Below are 26015 nucleotides of genomic sequence, written 5' to 3' on the forward strand. Positions count from 1 at the left end.
AAGACAGGTCAGATTTCCAGCATACAATGCAGGGCAAATTCTTATGTATGTATCTACAGTCTATATTTGAAAGCTCTGCATTGGAAAAAAAAAAAAAAAAAAAAAAAAAAAAAAACTTGAAATGGTTATGAAACGATCTGAAAGCAACACAGCCACAGTTTTAACATGCAGTCATATCTCTCCAAGCCGTTTTTTTCTTCACAGAGGCTAAATACTTTCTCCTGTCATGTTTTAATGTGAGGAGATTATGGCGATGCTCTTGAGCTCTCTGAGGTCATTTATAAATTATGTCATCACATCAGTGGCCTGGGTGTTCTCAAGCTGTGTGTAGCACATCCCCCTTGAAAGTTCAATATGGCCTCCTGTAATCCTCCCTATCCGTAATCTGTACTGCTACATGGGCGACCTCATGTGGCCAGTTCAGGTAATCCAAACACATTTGAATAAATCCATTTTAATAATAGCAGACATTCAATTTGGGGGGAAAAAAAGAATAATAAAAAAAGCACTTGGGCACTTGATGCATTTATTACTCGGATTTTGGTTTTATGAGACGGATTCAGTGACCTTTCTTTTGAAAAATACCGTTTTGCTTGTAACATTTCCTTCTTCTTTTTAGTTTTAGGGCCTGTAATCTTTATTCCTTTAATACCCCTTTCATCAGAGCTGTATAAGTCACTGATATATGCCTCCACCTCCATGCATGTTTGTTTTCTTGACTTTTGCAAAGGGCCAGTCCGTGCAGAACAAACTTCCCTCCACTTTACAGCCCTCCCTCCAGTTTGTCTATCGGAGACACATTTAAAATGTAACCCCACCTGAAACATCGCACAGACCAATCGGCTAGAGAAATGTCAGAGCGGTCGGCACACCCTCCTTTGTTCAAAACCAATGAGAGTGGAAGTGTGGCATTTTGCCCGAGGGGAAAACTTACCCCTGGATGCGTTAATTACGCATCACTTAGCTGTTGCCAATGTGTTCACAACGGTGGACCCTCTTCTGGGCTTTTTGCAGCGGTTGCCTTCATTTTTCGGTCAATCTAGTATGGAAAGTAGACAACAATGGCTTACCAGGCTGAAAAATGAACTTAGCAACAGTCCTCTGGTATCAAATGTGGCTTTTGGCTTTATCCTCATGGGACTAGAGAAGCTGGTGGAGCTGGAGTTTGAGTGTCCTTGCAACCCTACATGGAACGGAGTGTTTTCCTCAGCATTCTTCATCATTCCTGCCGTCATGGCCTTCACCTTGATGCTGATCATTCAAGGATGCAGATGTGATACGTGGTGCAGGAAATCTGTTTCCCTCTCCAGTTTCGTTCCTGCTATCGTGTGGCTCATTCTGTTGTTCCTCGATGGCCAATACTTTGCTTGTGCTATGACAGACTGGGAGGGTAGGTTTGTAATAGTTGACAAGGCGGCTCCGCAGAAGTGGTGCGAGCCAATTAGTGAGGGAGATGTCACCCCACAAGAACTAATGCTCCGCTCACAGCAGCTGTTTGTTTTTTCTCAGGTGAGTTGATTATTTTCTAGTTTACAGAATATTATGTATAGGTGCGTGGAGTGAAAACACCTCCCCCTCAGAGTATGCGTTGTAAATAATATTTAAATATAATGTATTGCTTATAAGCCTATGGAAACTAATAATATAGCTCTGTTAATACACTTTTTTTAAACACAAATACACCTCTTCTGTGGATGTTTACTAAATAAAGTGTTGCTCTACTCTTTTGTACTCCAGGTTATAGGCATAGTCCTCCTCATTTTCATCTGTGTGGGTCTCATAGTGTATGTAATCAGAGAAAGCTGCGAACAAGAGGTGAACATGCAGGATGCAGATGTCGAGCTCACTGTGCTTAGGATGAGCTCCCTACGGACCAGGACATCATGAGGGGGACTTACACCGCCCACCACACCTGCCCTGCTGGCATGGACATGCTGTAAATACCCTCAACAGACTTTGCTATGACTTTTCAGAACTATTGTCAAGAAGTGTTGCTTGGAAGTATTTCCCCCCTATACAGATTCGACATAGGTCTCGAATGGTCAATGATGCTGCCGCATGAAGTTGCCTTAAATATGGATATTATTGACAACAGTGTTTCTATATTTTCTGTATTGCCAGTGAATATGAAACCAGTCTTGTGCATGTGTTCATCCCATACTTCAGTGCAGCGACTTATTAGCTTTTAAAGGAATTTTTCTAAGAATAGTTTGATATTTTTGGGAAATTTTCTTAGAAGATGGATAATATCATGTCTGACAATTAAATATGAAGCTAGAGCCAGCAGTTGGTTAGCTTAGTTGAGCATATAGTCTGTAAATAGGGAAAAGGTAACAAAATGCTTGCCAGCATTTCTTAAAGTTACCAATTATTATTAAATGCTGTTTTATGAGTTGTCATGATGGACTATTACTAGTTTGGTAGCAGTTGCCATGCAACCAGGAGAGACTTCAGGAAATTACTGCAATAAATAGTCCGGAATTATCTCTTTCCCCTTTTTTCAAGTCTTCATGTTAAGTTCAGCCCACTGGCTGCTGACTCCAGCTTCATATTCTACGTACAGATATTGTGGCATCGATCTTCTCTTCCATATCACAGTGAGAAGGCAGATAAGGATATTTCCAAAAATGTCACATTTTTTCTTTGAAGTGATGCTTCACTTTGACTCAATGTTTCTGTGTTTAGCGGACAAATAGTAAGCCACAAACACAGTCAGTTCGGCTCTCTTACTTCCAACTTTTTCACCTTGAAAATAGCTTTCCATTTTTATTTCATGGAAGCTTTCCTCGTGCCTTCTGTATTAGCTATATTGGAGTGGAAGTGAAGTGGAATCCGCCAGGCAGCTAATATTGATCCGACTAATATTAATCGATTGGCTTGTACTATTGTTTGAGGTGTATGTGCCCAAAATGAAAACGTTCCATCATGGTGAAATTTTGCTTTTGTTTTCCCTCCTGGGTAGCAAATGTCTCCAGACGTCTCCAGACGTCTCCAGGTTCGAACCCCCGTCAGATTGAACTGATATTCTAAATGATTTACCTGTTTGACAGCTAGATATTTAAAACATGTACATGATGATTTGTATCATGGCTGCAACCAGCCAATAGTAGGATGTACACAAATTCTGTAACAGAATTTTCAGTATGTTTTTTTATTGTTTTGTAATAAAAGAATTTATTTATTTAAGAAAAAACCCTCAGGTATTTTTTACAGTGATGTCATAATAGCATTTAGTAATTAGATAGTTTCCACAATCCTCTCAAACCTGCACTTTTGGGAACTTGAGTTTGTCTTGAAGTGTGATCACCTCAGTTGTGAAACTAGGTTTTATTGAAACATCTCTCTAGCAAGTGAATTTTACAAAAACCACGGTGGGACAGACCAGTATTGTAACATTAGGAATATCCTTTTAACTTTGGGCTTATTTTAAATTACAGACATTCAATATACTAACACATCTGAAAGAGCGGCCCAACAGCAGAATAATCAACGAAACTACAAATATCATGCTATCTACAGAGGAACACAAAGACTGTCAGCAACCCCTTTGTGTCTTAGCACATCCTTTATCCAGAAGAGACTGTGGTTTGATGGCTTTATTTGGCTGATCCCTGCAGCCTGGAGATTCTGTGCAGGTCTTCGGAAATACACATACAGCAGTTGTGCAGCTCTGACTTGTATTTCTTGTTATTTACAACATTTCCCTAGCGCCAGTTAAGCCCATTAAGTGTGTAAATTTGGGGCAGACCCTGCATGTTCATCCTGTGGGAGGGCTTATTCAGAACTTCCTGTATAACCCTGAGGAAGTTCTTGTCTTTATCCACTCAGCTTTCCTCTCTTTTAGACACAGCAGGGAGTCATATTCATCGGCAAACAAATGACGACCCAATACTGTGACTCACGAGTCTTGAACTAATTTTCTTTTATGGGCAATAAACTGCTTGGACAACCTTGACGCCCAGAGTAGCCGGCCTATCACTCTCTTAAGCAAATGCTGCAGCTATCAGTGTTTTTTTTATAACAGGACTTTCACCCACAAAAGTCCCCAGAGACATATCCTCATTCAAGAATTAAAAGGACAGCTTTAAGGGGCGATTGGACAGGGAGATTTAAACACATTGGCAACTCTCCAGAGCCACAGATACTATATTACAAGGTCCAAAGTATTCAGCACAGATAACACACAATTGCTTTTGTCATATATTGAAAATATATCATGAGCTAAGATTTAATATTTTATATTACACCTCATACTGGTTAAGCTACGATCAAAATATTGAATGTCCACTATTAACGAAGTTGCCTTGTTTTATTTTTGGTGTCAACAATGTTCACCCTTCCTTCATGAGGGGACAGCCAAAGAGGCAAGAGAAATATCAAAAGGGATGTGTTTCATATAATGCGAGCCCCTCCGGACCATAGCTAGAAGGAATCTGAAATACTATAAAATGTCTTAAACATCTTTATTCTTAAGATGGTTACATGGATGTGGAAAAAGCCATTTTAAGAGTCATTGTCTCAATATATTGACCTCTAAAATGAAATCTGAGGTCAGATGATCAGATTAAAAATAAGAGAGGCTCTCCATCAACATTGGTATTAAGATACTGTTATGTGTTTTACCATATTATAAAACCCCACAGGTAAAAAACACATTATGGCTTATATAAAGAAAGGATTTAAGTATTTAAGTGCTCGGTATGTCGCCCTAATCTTTGTGTGTGAAATTGGATGTTTAAATCCATACAAGCCTACATTTGGCTTGGAAGAGATAAGAACATGAATCTCCAATACTGTGCAACACCGAGGAAAGAATGTAGTCATTTAAAAATGTAAAATCTAAGTATATCATGTTCCAGTTTAAGAATTAATTTGAAACCTTTTTAGATATCAGTGGAGAAAAACATGAAAAGGTTATTTCCACTGTGTGCTAATTAAAGAGGACAAACTCATGAGCGCTACCCACATATTTTAAAAATGCTTTTAATTTTTTCCCTCTAAAGCAGCAATGTTGCAGCACATTTTGTTTAACCTTTCTCCTAAAGAGTAAAGTTGTATCTGTGTGGACTATGATCTAAGGTTACAGACAAGAAGGCGCCATGATGATGATGATGCAAAACCATGACTAGACAATTTGTAAAATAAAGAAAAATGCAAAGAAAAATTGCATGCTAACGGTACAATATGTTTGTGAAATAACAATAGTGTAAGAATAAGGTGAATCAAATATAATCAGCCTTAAACATCCATGTTCTTCTTTGTTGATAAAATAAAGCATTATAAAGCACTGAATGATTTAGGTTCATTGTCTTTTTTTACTAGAATAATATGTTTTTTTCCGTTTTGCCCATTTAATAAACAACATTTTCATGTCTACATATTGAAATCATAATTCATGGGGATTGCTACTTTCATTTTTATCACATTAACTCTTTCTTCTCAGACACATGGAGCATAACCACCTTATCAATGCAGCGAAGATGGCTAGAATTATCAGCACAGCTCCACCTAAGAAGAGCATCACATCAACAGAGTGGAAGGAGTACCAGGGCATTCTGTAGGACTCTGTTCTCAGGTGAGCTGCACCTTTGTGTCTCATGACAAACTCTATCCAGAAGAGGGCGGTATCCAGAGGCTTCATCGGCTGATCCCTGTGCAGCCTGGAGAGTCTCTGCATGTTCATCCTGTAGGAGGGCTCATTCAGCACTTCCTGAATACCCTGAAAAAAGATCTCCTCATTCATACTAAAGATATCAATAATCTTCCCTGCTCCTCTTACTTCAATTCTAAACAGATTATCTCGCTGATCAAAAATCAATGGAAGTCCTACGATAGGAACGCCGTGGTAGATCGCCTCTTGAACACCGTTTGTTCCTCCATGAGCCACAAATATTTTAATCTTTGGATGTCCTAAAAGATCATTCTGTGGCATCCAGTCGACTAGCAAAGTGTTGTTGCCCAGAGTGGCTGGTCTGTCACCTTTATACCTCCAGATGACTTTCTGCGGTAATGTAGCAAAAGCTGCCGCGATCTCATCAGCCAGGTCATGTGGGAGCTCTCCAATCAAAGTCCCCAGAGACATGATGATGACTCCGTGCTCTCCAGAGCTCTGCACAAACTCTTCCAAGTCTGCAGGAAGAGGTTTTGCTGGTTTACACTGGAACCCTCCCATGTAGACAACATTAGGCATGGTGGGACGAGGAAACTCAAACACAAAGTCCACTCTCATCAGCCACAGGTCTGCCGCCTGAAAAAGGGAGAAGTAGTCTTCATCTGGACCAAAGTAGCGCCTGGTCAGTGCAGAATAATGTGGGCCAACTATCTGCTTGTACAGATGCATCCTCATGGTGTAAAAAACTACATTTTTCACCCTCTCAAAGAAAGTCATCTGATCTGTTAACTCTGAAGGTGGAAGTGGGACGTAGGAAAGAGGAGAGGGTGCGATAGCAAAATGGGCTTCACCATGAACAGTCCAGCGAGCATTAAACATTAATGGCAGTCCGAGATAGTGAGCCAGCATCACTCCTCCTCCGTTAGCAGGATCCGTCAGAACCGCATCATACTTGGCATCTTGAAAGGACTTAATTAACTCTTTATTTTCAAGTATGTACGTGACCACTTCACAGACCTTCTTGTGTAATTCAAAGAACTTGTCCTTTAACTCCATGTCTAAAGCAAAACGGGCCCAAGCTGACGCCTTGCTTCGTTTAATCTTAATAACTTCAGAGACAAAGAGACGGAAAAAGTCCTCATTTGCACCACCTGCAATATCCACTGTGACGGTGTTGTAATGTGGAGACGTTTCACTGATGTACCAGCTGTCTGCAGCTCGGATGACAGTCACAGTGTGCCCCCTTGAGTGCAGCTCCTCGACAAGTACCCTCATGTTCACCCAGTGGCTGCCATCATGTGGAAATACCAGAACTTTCCCACCGTGGGCAGCTGGAATAATGCCAGCCAAAACAGAGATGATGAGAGCCGAAGACAAAAACATCTTGAAATCGTCTCAAACAGTGCTGTCTGAAATAAAAGAAGAAAAAAAGACAAAGCTGCTACTTTAGTAGTCCAGGAAATGTGTTCATTAAAAGGTGTATGATATACCAGAATACCCACAAAAGAGCTACAGTGATGTTCCCTTTCAATTGTCTCTCTATTTGAGTGGTTGCTTCTATTCATGACAGCCCTCACGTGGATGTAGCACATGGAGCCTCTCTCGGAAAATTAGAGTGCTGTTTGGTGCCAAGTTCTCCGCATGAGTTTGTTTTGGACCCTAAGCAGAAGTGTTTTTACACCCGGAACTGTTCATTCTGCAGGAATATTACGAGAGCTTCCGTCTAGCAAACACATAATCCCCGTGTAGCAAATCCCATGCACCTATTGATCAAATGTCTAACAATTGACTTGATTCAATAACATTAGCTGGCTAGAAACAAATGTTTTCCTCTCAGTACTGAAAAGCATTACAACCCTCTCCACAAAGATCACTTACTCTTTTCTCATGAACCGATATCAAAATCTTTAAATGTCAAGATTACAGAGAAATCTTTACCAGCACTCTTGTAAACACTGTCTCTCGCCAGATAGTTAAGACCCGAACAAAAGACAGCAGACCAGTGTAGAGCTTTGAGTCGCACCAGTGTGGCAATAAAACACTTCCTTGTTTTTTTTTGTCCCACCCACATGACAGTTGCAGATGTCATGATGCAATAGGCCAGAGCTGCAGTGTTGCAGGAAAGATGTATTACTTATTTTATAATGGATACACATATGTGGTCTACTTCATGTTTTTACCTTTCACAAAGTCAGGGCACAAAATTCTTCTAAAATGCAGTGACCTTGCGTGTAAGAGTTGTTGATATAATGGTGATATAATAGAAAAACATTTGTACCCCTTAAACGGTGCAACGTGTAAGATCTGGCCAGATGCTCCAAACAAACAGGGCCACAATTTTGCGGTCTCATTTAAAACGCATTTGTGATACTTCAAAGCAAACTAAATCCATGAAAGAATGTTTACCCTGAAAGCAATTCACACGCAATTCTTAAAGAGACAGGGGTGTTTTGAGTTGATTTCTTTGCAACACAAACATAGAAATCTTTTACAAATTGCACCTTTAAATAAAAGTGCCTTTTATATCGGCACCACATACAGTATAATTTGGATGATACACTAACAGCTTGAGCAGTTCTACAACACATGAAGTGTGACATTTGTGCAAAAAAACAAGACCCCTCTCATAGTGTGTTTTTGAATGCCAGTAGTTTGCTGTATATGGCATGATACTACATGCATTATATAGTATATCAAACTCCCTCAGCAGTTGTACAGAAAAGTACAACATATTTCTAACAAACATCTTCTGATGCACATAATTTAATCCTCAAATGCATGGACCTGATTCAGTTCAATTATGAATTGTATCTTTTATAAGATATAAAACAGGCCTTAGATATGTACTTTCCATTCCCATTTTCTTTCAGTATAGCAGTTTCCCTTCATATAACAACACATATACAGATCTTATGACAAGAAGCAAGAACCACATCTATAATTGGCAAACTTACATGTAAACCTTCTTGGCTTTTCTAAACTTCTGCTTTATACTGTTGAGGCAGGACTGTGAAGGGCTGCATACAAACCTGTGAGTTTGTATGCAGTGTAAAACCACTCCCTGATATATTTATGTTTTGTGACGACAGTTCTGCTGAGTAAAATAACACAGAATTATTGTCTCTTTAAGAGACATTTACTCCTTATACTGTAATGAGGCAAAACTCCAAAGTTATGTATAGGAAAGGGTTTCTTTACCATGGTGATACTGATATTAGAAGTGAAATAATCTGAAACTACAAGACCACACTAACAAGCTGAAAAAACTCATAAAGATTAATAAAACTCACTCAGCTGAATATTCAGTATAAGGTCAAAACACTGACATGGTGTACAATTTGATCTAGGATGACCTTATCTTGAGCTTTGGTTCTGTAATAAAAGACAGGCACTCATTGTACCCGCCCAGACCTCTGTACACCCTTACGGTTGAGACTCCACCTCTGGGGAAACCGGTTTATTGTAGGAAGCCAAACCCACTATTATGAAAAAGAGTAGTACCTATTATCTTACATTAAAAAGTCACTAAGAGGCTGCTGCTGTGAGACTTCGCAGTGATATATGCTTCCAATAAATAACCAGTTTGAAGAGGAACAAATAGATTTATTGTATTGTTCTTTACAGCTCACCATTTGTTGATCCAGTATTCTCAAATGATTCCCTTTTCAAATGTTCCACAAATAGTACAAACCACAAAATTGGAAATAAACAAAGCCTCTGTATCAAAGGAACATGTTCAAAAACAGAATGCTCTCCCCCCCCAACACAAAGCAGCAACACCTGAAGCTGATTGCAATGACCTCATTTCCTCCTACATCAGTTATGTAAAAAAAAAAGAAAGAAAAGATGCACCACCTGGTGGCTGGAGGTGTGAAACTCAAAATAATTATGGATGAGTCAGAAAACACATTTTAGCTTCTCTAGGATGAATCAGACTCGAGCAATCAAAGCCTGTCAAATCTCTTCAGTGACTAGTTTTTCATAGAGATGCATTTAGCTACACTAAGAATGAACAATCTAAATGAGGTGGGCTTAACCCCAACTTTTGTTTTCCTTTGTTCCCACCAACCCCTGCTTTCTCATAATATATCATTGCTTTTGAACAAAGGTCAAATGGGAAATATCCCCACTGGGACTAATAAAATTAAACTTGATTTATATTATTTCCTTGTATTAAACTTGTAGTGTTTAAGAAAAAGGTTATAACATCCATTTAGTTCCTACAAATACTTTACTAAAATACGATCAAGCAATTCAAATGGGTAGTAAAAAAACCAACCTATATCAATCTTTTATATAAGTCGAAAAATCTATTTAAATATAAAAAAAAGTATATCCCGTGAATGATTAGTCCCGTTTCACTTTATGTTTGCACATGGCAGTGTATAAACACCTGATGAAAAGGAAAAAAGTAAGAAGCACGAGCAGCCCAGCTCCAGCCAAGAACAAAAACACATCAACAGAGTAGTAGGAGTACCAGGGCATTCTGTAGGACTCTGTTCTCAGGTGAGCTGCACCTTTGTGTCTCATGACAAACTCTATCCAGAAGAGGGCGTTATCCAGCGGGGCTATTGGCTGATCTCTGTGCAGCCTGGAGAGCCTCTGCATGTTCATCCTGTAAGAGGGCTCATTCAGCACTTCCTGAATGGCGTTCAGGAAGTTGTTGTCTTTGTCCACATTTTTAATTGTTAGAAGCTTAGCCCCTCCTCTCTCTTGCAGACGCAGCAGGTTGTCGTATTGGTCGAAAAACAAGGGCAGACCCACAACCGGGACTCCGTGATAAATAGCTTCTTGAACTCCGTTTGTTCCTCCATGAGCCACAAACAGTTTCATCTTGGGATGTCCTAAAAGGTCATTCTGTGGCATCCAGTCTACTATCATAGTGTTGTTGCCCAGAGTGGCTAGCCTGTCACCTTTATGCCTCCAGATGACTTTCTGCGGTAGTTTAGCAAAAGCTGCAGCGATTTCATTTGTAACATCAACAGGAAGCTCACTCACAAAAGTCCCCATAGACATGATGATGACTCCGTGCTCTCCAGAGCTCTGCACGAACTCCTCCAGGTGTTCAGGAAGAGGTTTTGCTGGTTTACACTGGAACCCTCCCATATAGACAACATTAGGCATGGTGGGACGAGGGAACTCAAACACAAAGTCCACTCTCATCAGCCAAATGTCCGCATTAAGCACTAACTGGTTATAGTCATGACCTGGCCCGAGATATTTGTCACATTGTGCCTGGTATGTCAGCTTAGTCACCAGCTGCTTTTGAGTTTGTGTTATTATATGCATAATGATGTTCTTAACTCTCTGAAAGAAGGTCATTTTATCAGTGTTTCCAGATCCTGTTACAGGAATGTATGATAAAGGTGAGGGAGCAATATCAAGATGACCTTCTCCAGCTAACACCCACCGAACATTATATACCAAAGGAAGGTTCAAATATTTGGCCAAAATGACTCCGTGGCCCCAGCAGGGGTCAGTGAGCACCATGTCAAACTTGCTGTCTTTAATGATTCTAATCAACTCTCGATCATCTATAATTGCTGATATTAATTCAGCCACAGCTCTGTGAGCATCAACAAACACGCCTAACATTCCTACAGTCAGGTGGAGAAAATTCATGAAAGGAAGGGCTCCTCTTTCAAATTCAATGGCGCTAGATATAATTTCTGTAATGAACTCCTTATCCATGCCCCTCTCCACCTGAACTGTATAGGTATTGTAATAAGAGGAGTTTTCTTTGATGTACCAGGTTTTGCTAGAACAAACAATAGTTATATTGTGTCCTCTCGAGTGTAGGGCTTGAAGTAGGATATCCATGTTTATCCAGTGGCTGCCTTCTATGGGAAGGACCAGGATGTTGCCACCTTGAGAGGCTCCGGGAAAGAGGACGAGCAGCAGTAAAACACTGCAACAGTAGATCAGCCTCATCTGAAAATGAAACAATGGACAATCAATTGACTGTGGTGAAAGAAAATAAACGTGTTAATATCAAACTTACTTTAAAAAAACACTTGTGGTGCTCTCCATGCTGCAGGAAACAGGGATTCTCTTAAAGGGAAAGTACCTAGTATATCGAAAGATGTAGTAGCAGGAATGGAATATAATAATATTATGTTTTCTTTAGCTTATAATCACTTGAAAATAAGAATCGTTTTGTGTTTTTCCACTTAGAATAATCAACTTATTTCTACATACCAAGCAAGTGCCCTTCACAGAGCCGGCCACAACATTCTACGGTAGCCCAGAACGGACAAACCAAACATTAGGTCTAGATAGGGCCATTCCTTTTTCACTTTTTTGTGTCACCCACCTTAGTTCTCCTACACACTTGACACAAAGGATAAGACGCAGTTGGTTGCAATCTGCACACCTACACACTGCATCTTTAGCACTTGTGTCGTGTCCATGCTGCAGGAAAGGATTCTCTTAACAGGACTATTATTTTGTACTTTAATAATGTATTTAATACCGTTCATCTTTATCACTTTCCATTGCAACCTCAAATATTTTATATTTTTTAATCAGCTCTTACAAGCCCCAGTTTTTTTTCTTTAAAAATGTCACCGGCACAATTTGCTTATTTTTTTTGTTTTTGTTGTGTTTGTGCGGCTTTGATTTATTGCACAAACAAGCTCATTACCTTTCACAAAATAGGATTACAGCAAGATTACAAACTGCAGCTGGATTTTGAGCATCTCTTTTCACTTTCCCACTTACTGAGCAACAAAGTTAACATCAAACCTCCATTAACATACAGTAAACTCGCACATACGGTCAGACATACTTAACAGGGCTGTATGTAGGTCTACTTACTGTGGTCTGGATTGTTCCTCCACACAGGAACAGTCACAGTAGGGAACTTGCTCTGTCCAGTGCATGCACATTAAACTGGAAGGAGTGAGTGAAAGGTAATAACTGTCACCAATGGGTGTGCAACTTACTGATTAACAAGATCAGCAAATCAGAGTTTATGGCACATATTAAAATACGTAAGATCACATATATGAATCTTAAAATGATCAGTGGCCTTGGCCCCTTTGGCTAGAGTACTTTATTCATTTATCATAATTAAGGCCACTTGTTTGTTTATCCCCTGAGGTCCAAGGACATTTACTCGAACTTCCTAAAGTCACTTAGTTCAATTAAAGACATGTAGTTTTTTCACTCCCTTTCTACTTTCTTCCGGTGGATCCCCCAGACAAAACAATTCTCAGAACGTTTTTGTACAATAAATGGGCCTCCACTTACCGATCTTCAAACGGATCCCGATTATTTCGGTATTCATCTGGATCTGAGGAATAAAACATGCACTGCAGCACCGTTATACTCGTTAGTAATTTGCAAAACAGCTGAGAGATTCGGCAAATGTCCGTCCAGCTTTTCCTGTTGTGGATTTTTGTAACGACAAGCGGAACTGATGGGCGGATCCTTGGTGATTTCCTGAGTGTGTATTGGGTTCGTTTCTCTTAAAACACACGAATCCACTAACCATGCACTCTAAGAGGCAGAGGTGCTCTAAAGCCTGGTTACAGAAACTTCCTAAACTTGAAGTCCGATTTTATCTCATTTGGGGAAATCATTTTGATTTTTGGTATTACAGAAAAGTGTTTCCCACCTGCATTTAGGAGAAAACAAATCTGATCTGAGGTAGGATAGGACACTGACAGGACTTTAGGAATTGCTTCTGTAATAAAAAAAATAGGATTTTCCCTATAATTTATAACCCGGTTACTCAAGATAATCCACAGCCCATGTTGTGACAGCCCTTTGAGCCCCATACAGTGCCCTTCAGTCCCATTTTATTAGAGAGAAGGCAGACATATCCATGACCGATATCTCCAAAACTAGGCAACTTACACCAAAACAATCTAGATTGTAGATAAATAGCCCTACATATAGAAAAAGAAAGAAAAACAGAGAAAAAATATGTATTTTTGATTTTGGGGTGAACTGTCCCTTTAAAGATGAAATTAACAAAATAAAATAAAAAGAAATAGAAAATGAATCAAACCCCAATGCAAATGTCTGTATATGCACATGTTTTGGAAGCCAAAAATGTAAAACTGAGAAACAAGATCATAATCAAAACTAAATATGATGGTGGAAATTGATTATACAACACAAGCTGGATATTGATTTGTTTCCCCCCTCCTATACAGCATCTCTGGGTACCACAATATGCTGTCGCCATGGTAGCACATACAAAGGGACAGAGAGGAACTGAAAGAGGGACAAATTGTAGCATCACATCACAAGCAGAATCTCAGTGGCATAGCTGCAATTGCTTTTCTGCCCTTGCTGCTGTGGAGCGGCAGTGAAGTGGCTGCATGGAGGGGGCGACCATCCCTCTCTGTGATTAGTGACCACACGGATGCTGGGAGGAGGGGAGGGAAGAGGGCGGGCTCTCTGTGGGAAGAGGATGATGAGGAGGAGCAGGATGCGTTGCCTGAGCACAATTGGAGGCAGCAGCGAGTGAAGCAGCATCTGTATGAGGCGAGAGAAAAGAACCTGCATGGAATGGAGGAGCGCTAGAGCAGCTCTGTCGTCAAGACTCCCACCGCCTCCACCACCGCTGCCGCTCTGGATTGTGTGTTAATGGAAGACACTCAAAGCAGGTATGTACACAGCATTTACATGCTTACTGTGTAAAATGTAACAATTAGGCTCAGGTGTGATGAATGCTGTTTGCTATTTAGTATGGATGGCATCAGGACGTTAAGCTTACACAGCCGATTCACTGAAATGAGTTGCTTTGATTGCATAGCTTTACCAAAGGGGAGCAGTGGTGGCTGCCTTGGGATTTGAACCCTTAACCCAAGGCACGATAAAAGCCTTACTATTCATAGCCCCCATTTTTGCCTATTGGACGCATAAGCTACAATTTTTAATTTAATATTTATTTTCCAGCCCTGTGATGCTAAAGGGACCAGCAGTGTGGATCCGGAGCCACCTCTGATATGATGCTGGGAGCCGGAGGGGCAGCCACCTCTCTCGCACTGCTGTTGCTGCTGCCATTGCTGTGCTGCTGCCACCTGTGCCACTCGCTGCGTAAGTTTCCCAAGGACTGGGAATGCCTCATCAAAATCACCGTGGTTGGATGTAATAGGCTCACAGGTGACAGATGGCATAGTCGAAGATAAGTTGGACTCTAGTGGATAGGTAGAATCAGAGAGAGAAGATTTGGCAGATGGTCAGTGAAGAGTGCCAAGTAAAACTAAAATTATTAGTGTGACCATTATATCATAACATCAATTTTTACTGCTGGTCTGGTAGTTTGATTTCCCTTTTTTGGGCGATCAAACATTATACCTGCAGGGAAGTTCTAATAATTGAGCCACGCTATTGAGCAAGCAGCACATTTATAACAACTAAAAGACAGAAACCCAATACAAAAAAAATGGGAACATATTTTCTCTTTAGACATTTTAGATATCATCCTCTGGCTGATATTGTTGGGATGTACTAATAAGATAAATTAGAATAAATAACGCAGGAAACCAGGCAAACAGTAGGTTAAAGGTCATAATGGATGGATGGGAAATCTTCTCATGTTAACGACTTTGGAGCATTCACATCACAGGACAACTAGGGACAGTCGTGTAATGACTGAGTTGTTCGCGTTTAACTAACGTTTTGTTCGGCTTAACTAACGAGGCAACTGATAGCTGTACTTTCTTCTGTACATACTGAGGTGAAAACGACACTGATATCAACCGTAAGTACTAGCAGGAGGAGAGGGAAGAAACAGGAACCGCTGTTGCCATGACAGCGTGTATATATTTGTGTGTGTGCATGTATAAACTGTACAGTGTACTTGTATACATGTTTACAGTATGTTTATGCATATCTTCGTATGTGTATGGCCTTCATGGGTTTCTTTGCCTTCTGCTTTTCAATCTATTGGTTTCTCTTATTGTCATTCTGTTATTGATGTTTTGCGTATTTGGCCCGTTGTAGCAAAGTGTCATCTTCGTTTGATCTCACTGTGATCCTCGCCATCTGTTTGGCAGAACACCACACATCATATATTTCATGTTTAATTTATGTTGATTTATTTTTTGTAATGCTGCCCGCTGCACCTACCAGACAGCATTGAATCTACTCTAATCTGAAGGGTCTACTTGAAAATGAGTATATCCTTTACCTTGTAGCACATCCGTTATATTTGTCTATTAACTCATTTCTGACTCTGTACTTTTCCTTCATACACTAAAAGAGGAATCTAGAATCAAGCAGATTCTGCAGCATGCTTTTCAGTGGAGCAATATGCTGTTGATAGTGGGGGAGAGGGTGAACAGATGATGAATTTGCTTATCACACAGTCATTGACTGAGGGTGTTGCAGCCTTGTCTTTATTGATCCACGCACACTGAGAGGGTGACACCTCCATACATTTGTGGTCAGCTTTGTAGTAGATTTCCAGCCACATTCTCCATCCATAAATTGAGTTTATAACCATGTTGGCGAATGATTTAAAGAGCAGGATGAACAGAAATGGTCTGTAATTCAAAATGTGATCAATATTTTCTACACTGCCGAGGAGCTCTGCTTCAGCAAAACAATGCACCAGTTTGACTGTGATTAGAATCATTGTCCCAGTTATATGAAACAGGTCAGTTACCCTAATCGTTTTACTTCACATAATGTCATAACTACATGTCTTGTCTGCTTTTATGCGGATGGAAAAGCACAGTTTTTTATAGATTTCTGAAAGGGGCAAAGGAAGCTCATACCGAATTTAAACAAAATAGTAGACAAGCGCTGAATGTGAGTTGGCACCAAATCGTTTTTGCAGGCTTCCTGTCTTTTTTCTATAATTGCCAGTTTTCAACTTGTACATTGTTTAATGTCATTCAAAGAGATACTTCTTAGTTTTGGGGTCAATTCACCAATCATCTTTGTCAGTCCAACGTTCAGGACATGTTTTGACCTATAGCTCTTGACATTTATAGATCCATCAACACACTTCACAGTCCCTTTTATGTTTACCTTTAATTAAATATTTAAGCTTCCAAGATTGATTGGTAAGCAGCGATTTTTTTAAGTAAAAAGCTTGCACCTTGAATTGAGAGTGTATGCATTATTTACAATCACTGACGCATATGAGTCAAAGAAGGCATATCATTTTCTTACTGTAGTGAAGGACATGCTGTAGATAGGAAACAGGCTATATCTCTGCAATGCTTTCTCAAATCACAAACAGGCTTGCATATATGATATGCTATAAGGAATCCTAACACCAATGTATATTCAGTGTGTGTTGGGGTCAAGATTTTAGTTTCTTGAAACCAAAGGCTTACCATGGAGGTCATATCCAGAAACTGTAGATGGCATAAACACTGTAGTAAGGTCAGCGAGGTAAATGCAGTGCTGTATAAGAGCAATGCTTGAAACAGAGCTGGAAATGAATTCATCATCAAGCCTAAGACTACAAATCGAAGCTGCTGTTGTATTTGCTCAATTTCTATTTAACCTTCTATTTATTTTATATTTTTTAGGGATTCCAAAACTCTCCTCCTTTGCGAAAGCAGAGGACAAGCTGTTCAAATACCTCTTTGGAAACTACCAGAAATGGGTCCGTCCAGTGGAATACCTAAACCAGACGATCCGTGTGAAGTTTGGATTGGCCATCTCCCAGTTAGTTGATGTGGTGAGGGGAAAAAAAGAACTGATAATTGACATTGTTATTAATGTATTTGTGTCACTGGGGGCGATAACCACAGCCCATGAATGTTCAGTGAACAGTACGGTTGAGAATTGTTTCAACTTGGCTACTTTTTAAATAGAAATTTGAACTTTTCTTATTTCACTGCTCTAGGATGAAAAAAATCAGCGAATGACAACCAATGTGTGGATGAAACAGGCAAGTTGAGCTTCACATCTTACCTAAATATTACATTACACCATCATCAGTGAACGTGCAGATAAAGTTGACTGAATATGACTGTTAATGTTTACTTGTTTCTAAAACAATATGTGGTCTTACATGGCATTTAGAGGCAACCAGTCACCCCTTAATAATCTGGTCTGGTGGCATTTCACTGACAATATGAGTCCTTTCGGCCCTGTGCCCACACACCTGCCTCCACAAGCTGTCCCTCTCTGCTCCTGCTCCTGTCAGCCTTATTCATGGTCTCGGATGTCCTTTCTGTCATGGATCTTTTGATTCATCTCCACAGACCAGGCTTTCCCATTTGGGTCAGTTGCCCCCTTTCACATTGATGGATTGCATCATGCAAAAAGGGTGATGGAAAGGGCAATGGCTATCTCTCAAACATATCATTTGCAAAGTATGTCAGAGTTATGCATTGTATCTCATTGTATCAAACTGTGGTTTTCCCCTTCAGATAAGTTTTTCACAGGTTACTTACCATGTAGCATATCTAAGCAAATATACGTATTTGCTTGCTTGTTAGTAGCATAACATTAAATTGTACCATGTACCCTTCCCTGTAGCCTGGAGTTGGGCAAAATATTGTATGCAAGCATAACATTACAGCACACAAAGTATACTACCTTGAGGTAAAAGTCTTACGTTTTGAAAAAAACAGGCTTATTGAATTATGAAAAAGTCTGTACAGTAAATATGGCGCTACCACCAGCAGCCTAGCTTGGCACAAAGACTAGAAACAGAGGGAAACTGCTAGCCTTGCTCTATCAAAAAGTTACATAAACAACCTACTACCACCTATAAGGACAGAGGATGTCGCATGTGCACAGATTGTAAAGCCCTCTGAGGCAAATTTGTAATTTGTGATTCTGGGCTATACAAAATAAACTGAATTGAATTGAATTATAAAGCCAAGCGGCAACCTTCGGTGCTGAAAGATGAAGTCAATGCAGACGTACCAAAAACTGCAGTGTCATCTGCTGTGTCACCCAGACAAGCATGATCCAACTCTCTGCCCATTTTTCGATTAGCCGGAAATCAGGCTGTGTTGTAACCCTAACCCTAACCCTAACCCATCGCGACCCAGTTTGAGCTTCACAAAGGCTCTTCAGAAACCTGGAGGAAACGTCCCAGAGATTCCTTCCATATTTTATACAGTCTATGTCTAAAGCTCACTAATTAAGACATTGTAAATGCGCCTAATAGTAATTTGTCATGTTTACACTTGGATTTTTGTATGGAATAAACAAATTAGATACGACATGTCGATTAGTTATCTTTAGAGTTGCTGGTGGGCAGGTTTTGTTACCAAGGACCCAGGCTTGCTGTTTCCCCCCCGCTAAGCGAAACTAGCTGGCTGCTGGCTGTTGCTTCTTAGCGACAGACAGATGATTGTTATCAAAATTATCGTTTTGCCCTTGGCAATACAACAAATTCCCCCAAATTTAAAACCTTTCCGTTAAAGCCCCTATGATGAGTTTTAACTACATTTTTCCTTCTTAAGTAGGAGTGGCTTGACCGGAAACTCAGATGGAACCCTGATGACTATCTCGGCATCACAACTATCCGAGTCCCTTCTAACAGGATCTGGCGCCCTGACGTTGTACTGTATGATAAGTATGTGTCATTATATATGGAAGGAAATGACAATTATATTTCCCAAAATGTACATGATAGTTATGACCATACTGATATCCTGACAGCACTCTATCATTAAAAGTATTTTAAAGGACCAGAAAAAAGTCTAAAACTTAATATTTGAAAAGTTAAGAAAATTCTTAAAAGAAACGTCCAGCTATGCCTGAAGTAGACGTTCTAGCAATAAGCTAATCTAGCAACCAGTGAATCTTTTAGATGAATAAATGATATTTCTTTCAACAGTTCAGATGGGCGTTTTGAGGGTACTGTCACCAAGGCAGTTGTGAAGTACGATGGAACCATTTTATGGACACCACCAGCCAATTACAAGTCAGCCTGCACTATTGATGTCACCTACTTCCCTTTTGACCTCCAGAACTGTTCAATGAAGTTTGGCTCCTGGACATATGATGGCTCCCAGGTGAGTCTCCACTTCATAGTTCATTAGTGTTAGTAATGACCAGTGGTTGACACAAGATTTAACTGTGTCTTTGTTTAACAGGTTGACATAATTCTAGAGGACTTCCATGTGGACAAGCAGGACTATTTTGACAACGGTGAATGGGAGATAGTGAAGGCCACAGGCAGCCGTAGTCTGAGGACAGACAGCGGCGCTACCTATCCCACCATCACCTACTTCTTCATCATCCGCAGGCTGCCTCTTTTCTACACCCTCTTCCTCATCATCCCCTGCATTGGCCTGTCCTTCCTCACCATCCTTGTCTTCTATCTGCCTTCAAACGGTGGCGAGAAGATCTCTCTCTGCACCTCAGTCCTGGTGTCTCTCACAGTTTTCCTCCTGGTCATTGAAGAGATCATTCCTTCCTCTTCGAAGGCCATCCCTCTCATCGGGGAGTACCTGGTCTTCACTATGATCTTCGTCACGCTTTCCATCATCATCACCGTCTTTGCCATCAACATCCACCATCGCTCCTCTTCTACACATCACGACATGGCACCCTGGGTGAGGAAGATCTTCCTGCATCGACTGCCTAAGCTGCTGTGCATGCGCAGCCATGCGGACCGTTACGCCACAAGTGGAGAGGCAAGAACAGGAAGAGCAGCAAGACGGGGCAAGATGAAGGACTCAGCACCTGAACTGACCTCTCTGCTCTACACCAGACATAACCTACAAGCAGCTTTGGATTCTATTCGCTACATAACCATGCATGTGGTTAAAGAAAATGAGGTCAGAGAGGTGAGTATTTTGGAATTTGTGTATTTGTACCTCCATAGATAATAATAGAAATTGGTCAATTGTGGTACTAACTATCGTTTTTGGCCCCATGCTTTCACTTATATAGAACAAAAGAAATCATGACAAAGGCTGTAAAAACATTGCAAGATTGAATACTCTATGTTAGTCAAACACCACAAAGATCATCAAAATCTGGCTTTTAATTATTGAGTATATATATTGTAAATGTCCCTGCTGCGGGACTAATAAAGGATTATCTTATTTTATGCCTAGGGCCTGACATCTGCTTATTTTTTGTTCCAGGTGGTCCAAGACTGGAAATATGTAGCCCAAGTCCTGGATCGAGTGTTTCTTTGGGCCTTCCTCCTGGTGTCGATCCTGGGCTCTGCTCTCCTCTTCATCCCGGTTATTTACAAATGGGCCAACATCATCGTCCCTAACTATGCTGGAAGTACCCTCTAAGAACTACAGTTCAACTACCCACACATGGAGGCAAAGCACATTAACAGCTCATTATGGGTCTTATTTGAGATTTGAAAGACTGAGATACTGTGATTACCCCTGAGATAGAGTCCTGCTCGGCTTATCCACAGTCATTCTGCAAACCACAGCCGTGCCAGAGATCAAGCTGCAGATTTGGGGCCTCGTTTGCTGAGCGTATGTCACAGAGACATTGTTTGTTTGTTATCGATAGATCTTGAATTCTGTATTTCTGAGTTTAAAAATGAATGAAAAGAACAATTGGTACATTATAATACGAAAATCTTCCATGTACCATTTGTTTTGTCCATATCTCACATATCAGTACATTTCAATGCATTCATTTCAGCTACTTTACTTGGTGGTGTCATAGGGGAGGGAAATCCATCTTTAGGTCCGATAGAGATTCGTAGATACAAAATGGCAATAAAGCATGTCCTCACAGGATCATTTTGGAAAAATGTCCCTCTAACGGCTCTTGTGTTTGTACAAGTTGCAGGACAGGTTGTCCAGGAATAATATGGCAGCTCGCAAACAAGATTGACAGATACACACACACAATAGATAGGAGACAACCTCCATTCTCATTTAACATACCACTCTATGTCTGCATACCGTTTGGAAAGGTGATCACTTTATCTCATTGGCATATTTCAAGTAACGGCAATGGTTCAACTTTGCTTTTCGGTAATTCTATATTTCACATATGGTTACAAGGTTACAAGGTTGTTAACGTTAAGTGATAAAGAACAACAGAATAGAACCACATATTCCTTCTAATAAAGGGCCTATAACCCTCGATTAATTTTCCTGTGAACACTCAGAAGAACACAGTTACATAAACAAAAACTATGGATCATGATTCAGAGCAGTCAATTAGGTAAGACTTTCCTCCTCTAGGGACACTCATGGTTTAACAGTTGATCTGTCCATTCTGCTTGACTATGTGTGGGAACCTGAGGTGGACTTTCTTGCCTAGACTTGAGTTCCTCTGGCAGCCCTTCCTTTCAGCCTGAGGACAAATCCCACATTCTTTATGGAGACTGCAATATGCTCCATAGCAACAGATCAGTGCAGAGGCACTGTGAGTCCTGGATGTTTTTAGCGTACTGTAGCTTAGCACAAAACCTAGCTCCATCAAAAGTGGAAATGTGTCCTATAACAACTCTAAATCTGTCTTGTTATGTGATTGATGTTTCATACAGATACCTCACATGATGTACTGTGGATATTTGTAATAAAGGTCCTAAGGTTCACTACACCACTCCATTTTCCCCAGCAGCTGATAAGCTTAGCCTTTGGTTGAGCCTGCACTGCCTCTGTGTGGCCGTGTCTTCGCATTACAGTGGAAAAAAACAACAATAAAGGCACCACCAGCCCAAACATTTTGGTGATTGTAGTAATACAATCTAACATTCTACTTCCAGTTTCTGCCTCAGTTATTTTTGAGCCAAAGCTGTTAACAAAAACAAGCACAGATGAAAGAACGTTAGGCATTGTTTTTGTCTTTTTATGTAAACCAAAGATGGATTAAACGACAAAAGGGGGAGGAGATTCTCCCCAAAACTCGGAATAAAACCAATTTATATGGCTTTTATTATATAATAAGGTGGTCTTGGACAGCTGTTGTTAGGCACTGCTTTTGGTTTGTCAGTATCATTGACTGCCAAGAAGTTTTGATATGAAGCACACGCTCTATCTTGACACACACTAAAGGATTAAAGGCTTTACGTCTTGGTTTTGTATGAGAATACCTTTGAAAATCCTCCTCTAAGAAGAGCATGTTATTGACTATAAATACGAAACACTAAGGGGGAAATGCAACTCAGAATAAGAAAGATTCAGAACAGAATTCACACAGGGAGGTACAAATGAGTAGCTGTAACACTTTTTTGCCCACAGCTTCAACAAAGAGTTCCATTTTCTGAAGAAAAGCCTAAAGAAAAGCTTATCCATAATCCACTTATGTAACCTCCCCTGGAATTTATAGCTAAGTATTCAGTGGTTACTTGAGTGTTTCACACAAAAATCTAAGCACATGCATGCTGGGAGCTACTTCATGTAAAACAGGTATGTTACAGATCAATCTTGCATGCAATTTAAAGAACATTCCTTTGTGAGGGGAAAACTTTAATGTGAAAAATACTTGTTTTAATCATATATTGTGGCGTTTTTAGCCAGATTTCTTTACCAGAGTGATTATTAATGATGTTTTATCTATTTTTTCCCTTCAGGTCAACGATGTCCGCCCACATATATGCAACTTCTCTTCTCCTAATAGCTATCATGTTCTTGTCATGGAGAATTTGTCATGGACGAAAGATTTTAATTGTTCCTTTAGAGGGAAGCCACTGGGTGAACATGGACATCATGATCAAAGCTCTCCACTCTCGAGGACACTCTGTTGATGTGGTGCGAACAAATCAAAGTTGGTACATCCAGGATGACTCTCCGCACTACAAGACAATCACAGTTCCTGTCACTGAAGCCTTTAATCATGACTTCATTAACCCGATCCTGAAAAAGATCATTGACATAGAAAGGGGGGAGAGCTCAGTTTTGAGCTTTGCAAGTTTGCAGGCTGAGATGTTTACTGCGATGTTTGACATGCATAGAATAATGTGCAAAATGGCTACTAACATGTTTGAAGATAAAGACTTAATGAATAGATTAAAGGACAGAGAGTATGACCTGGTCCTAACAGATCCAGCGTGGGGTGCTGGTATAATGTTGGCTCATGCTCTTAAGCTGCCTCTGGTCTATAATGTGCGGTGGATAACTAGCGGAGAGGGACATATGGCCATTGCACCTTCCCCTTTATCTTATATCCCATTGACCGGCTCAGGACTGTCGGACAAAATGACGTTCATACAAAGAGTCAAAAATCACCTTTTCTCTGTCATTTGGCAAGCTCAGGACAGATTTTTGATCCGTCCACAGTATCAAGCTGTTTGTGACCAGTTCTTCGGCCCAGAGGTCAGATATAATTACTTATTGCAGGGAGCAGACCTGTGGCTGATGAGAGTGGACTTTGTGTTTGAGTTCCCTCGTCCCACCATGCCTAATGTTGTTTATATTGGTGGGTTCCAGTGTAAACCAGCAAAACCTCTTCCTGAACACCTGGAGGAGTTCGTGCAGAGCTCTGGAGAGCACGGAGTCATCATCATGTCTATGGGGACTTTTGTGAGTGAGCTTCCTGTTGATATAACAAATGAAATCGCTTCAGCTTTTGCTAAACTACCGCAGAAAGTCATCTGGAGGCATAAAGGTGACAGGCCAGCCACTCTGGGCAACAACACTATGATAGTAGACTGGATGCCACAGAATGACCTTTTAGGACATCCCAAGATGAAACTGTTTGTGGCTCATGGAGGAACAAACGGAGTTCAAGAAGCTATTTATCATGGAGTCCCGGTTGTGGGTCTACCGGTGTTTTTCGACCAATACGACAACCTGCTGCGTCTGCAAGAGAGAGGCGCGGCTATGATTCTTACATTAGCAACAGTGGATAAAAACAACAACTTCCTGAAGGCCATACAGGAAGTGCTGAATGAGCCCTCTTACAGGATGAACATGCAGAGGCTCTCCAGGCTGCACAGAGATCAGCCAATAGCCCCGCTGGATAACGCCCTCTTCTGGATAGAGTTTGTCATGAGACACAAAGGTGCAGCTCACCTGAGAACAGAGTCCTACAGAATGCCCTGGTACTCCTACTACTCTGTTGATGTTGTTCTGTCCTGTCTGGCTACTGTTGCAGCGATTGCTTTTCTCCCTCTTGTGTTTTTCAGATATGTGTGTTTTGAGAAATGCTTGAAAAGAAAAACAAATAAAAAATGAGAAGACACTGAACCGAGTCCTACTATTTATACAAAAAATGTAATCATTGTCATATTTAGGACTTTTGGATTAACTGAAATGGAATGATTTACATTTGTCATAAAACAAAAATACATCTTAAAAAGAGATATCCATTGTCCACTGTTTATAGTCTAATTTTTAAGCTGAATGGCAGGTATTACGTGGGATATGTTTTCCTTTCAAAGGTATGTAAGTGTAAAAAAGACATGACTACAGTTAAATCCTCTCAGTACAGAAATTATTTATGTTAATATAAACAGGAATGCACAGTGCTGCTCCCTATTATTTTATGACAAAGTTGTTACTCCATTCTTTTTGTCATCAGGTCCTCTGTTGTATTTCCCACAGGAGTTGCAGCAGTGATGAGAGAGGGGAGGAAAGCAGTAGTGACAAAGATATTGGATTCTCATCTTGATTGGTAGCTCATCAGCTGAAGAACATGGTTAGTCATACAGCCACCACTGCTGATGGAGTGGCTTTCTTATTAGATAAGGTCATTGAAATCCTCGGTTGAACTTTCATGTGAGGACAAAATGGATGCAGGCAGCTTCTAGATTACTGGTTAGACATTGTTGAATTATTACAATATGACATGTGATGCAATTCCTTATCCATATGTAACAGAGCCTATATAAAAGGATATGTTGTATTATAACATATATATATAAACAACATTCTTTTAGTACACACACATATATATTTAGAAAAAAAATGATATATGTACATATATATACATTTCATCCAATTTTTTTATTGAAATGAAAAACAATGATTATGTTTTCCTGAGTTCTTTATAAATCTATTTTTTGTAAATAATATATAATATCATATTATGTAATCTAATCTGAAATTGAATTTTATTGAATATGCTTTACATCATTGAACAATGGGTACCACAAGAACAAGGGGAACGATTTGTCGTAGTCAAATTAATCAACACAATTCACAACACACATTTTTATAATTAAAAAAATACTCTAACATATTCTGTAAAAATTGGAAGGAACAACCACTATTTTCATTAAACAGTTAATAGGGAATCTAACAAACAAAGGATCCACGTTAATGGAGGACATTTTTTTATCCTCTTCCTGCTATACTGCTATTCAGGTGTTCTGTAATAATGTTAAGTTCAGATTGTACATTCAGAAAACAACTTCATTCAACAATTCTAAATGTTAACATTTCCTTACTCTCACAAAATGTGACTGAGGCTGAACAAAATAGGAGTGCATAACAAGCAGGTGTTCCAGTTACACATCAACGTTAATTCAGGTCAGCACTGGATATTTTTTTTCTCCTCGAGGACTCTGCATAGAAACTTGATGAATTTGGTC

General features: G+C 40.0%; 4 protein-coding genes across 7 annotated transcripts; 2 read left to right on the forward strand and 2 right to left on the reverse strand.

Moving 5' to 3' along the window:
- Positions 1–5425: 5425 nt before the first annotated feature.
- On the reverse strand, positions 5426–7628 carry LOC129100466 (UDP-glucuronosyltransferase 2A2-like). 2 transcript variants are annotated; one of them, XM_054610059.1, is made up of 2 exons: positions 7550–7628; positions 5426–7020 (listed from the first exon to the last, which is right to left on the reverse strand). In XM_054610059.1, exon 2 carries the CDS (start codon positions 6992–6994, stop codon positions 5426–5428), a length of 1569 nt encoding a protein of 522 aa, XP_054466034.1. In that variant the 5' UTR covers positions 6995–7020; positions 7550–7628. The 2 variants fall into 2 exon arrangements, with proteins under 2 accessions (XP_054466034.1, XP_054466033.1); XM_054610058.1 differs by having other exon boundaries at positions 7490–7620.
- A 1579-nt stretch (positions 7629–9207) lies between these two features.
- On the reverse strand, positions 9208–12999 carry LOC129099821 (UDP-glucuronosyltransferase 2C1-like). Of its 3 annotated transcripts, XM_054609224.1 has the most exons (4): positions 12863–12999; positions 12428–12502; positions 11613–11678; positions 9208–11542 (listed from the first exon to the last, which is right to left on the reverse strand). In XM_054609224.1, exon 4 carries the CDS (start codon positions 11540–11542, stop codon positions 9959–9961), a length of 1584 nt encoding a protein of 527 aa, XP_054465199.1. In that variant the 5' UTR covers positions 11613–11678; positions 12428–12502; positions 12863–12999; the 3' UTR covers positions 9208–9958. The 3 variants fall into 3 exon arrangements, with proteins under 3 accessions (XP_054465199.1, XP_054465191.1, XP_054465207.1); XM_054609216.1 differs by lacking the exon at positions 11613–11678; XM_054609232.1 differs by lacking the exons at positions 12428–12502; positions 12863–12999 and adding an exon at positions 11810–12168.
- A 1572-nt stretch (positions 13000–14571) lies between these two features.
- On the forward strand, positions 14572–20975 carry chrna5 (cholinergic receptor, nicotinic, alpha 5). The gene is made up of 7 exons (XM_054608851.1): positions 14572–14662; positions 17113–17264; positions 17433–17477; positions 19012–19121; positions 19386–19563; positions 19645–20340; positions 20644–20975. The coding sequence occupies exons 1-7, from the start codon at positions 14572–14574 to the stop codon at positions 20800–20802; spliced, it is 1431 nt and encodes a 476-aa protein (XP_054464826.1). The 3' UTR covers positions 20803–20975.
- A 2191-nt stretch (positions 20976–23166) lies between these two features.
- Positions 23167–24657, forward strand: ugt5c1 (UDP glucuronosyltransferase 5 family, polypeptide C1). The gene has a single exon (XM_054608863.1). The coding sequence runs from the start codon at positions 23182–23184 to the stop codon at positions 24655–24657; it is 1476 nt and encodes a 491-aa protein (XP_054464838.1). The 5' UTR covers positions 23167–23181.
- The last annotated feature ends 1358 nt before the right edge of the window (positions 24658–26015 follow it).

The sequence above is a fragment of the Anoplopoma fimbria genome, chromosome 2 (assembly GCF_027596085.1).
Source record: "Anoplopoma fimbria isolate UVic2021 breed Golden Eagle Sablefish chromosome 2, Afim_UVic_2022, whole genome shotgun sequence".
In the NCBI taxonomy this organism is placed as follows: Eukaryota; Metazoa; Chordata; class Actinopteri; order Perciformes; family Anoplopomatidae; genus Anoplopoma; species Anoplopoma fimbria.

Bases quoted from the DNA above. Each gene is read 5' to 3' on its own strand.
- LOC129100466 (XM_054610059.1), bottom strand. From the start codon at position 6,994: ATGTTTTTGTCTTCGGCTCTCATCATCTCTGTTTTGGCTGGCATTATT.
- LOC129099821 (XM_054609216.1), bottom strand. From the start codon at position 11,542: ATGAGGCTGATCTACTGTTGCAGTGTTTTACTGCTGCTCGTCCTCTTT.
- chrna5 (XM_054608851.1), top strand. From the start codon at position 14,572: ATGATGCTGGGAGCCGGAGGGGCAGCCACCTCTCTCGCACTGCTGTTG. The intron at 14,663-17,112 runs GTAAGTTTCCCA...TATATTTTTTAG, and splicing joins CCACCTGTGCCACTCGCTGC to GGATTCCAAAACTCTCCTCC. The intron at 17,478-19,011 runs GCAAGTTGAGCT...CTTCTTAAGTAG, and splicing joins CCAATGTGTGGATGAAACAG to GAGTGGCTTGACCGGAAACT.
- ugt5c1 (XM_054608863.1), top strand. From the start codon at position 23,182: ATGGACATCATGATCAAAGCTCTCCACTCTCGAGGACACTCTGTTGAT.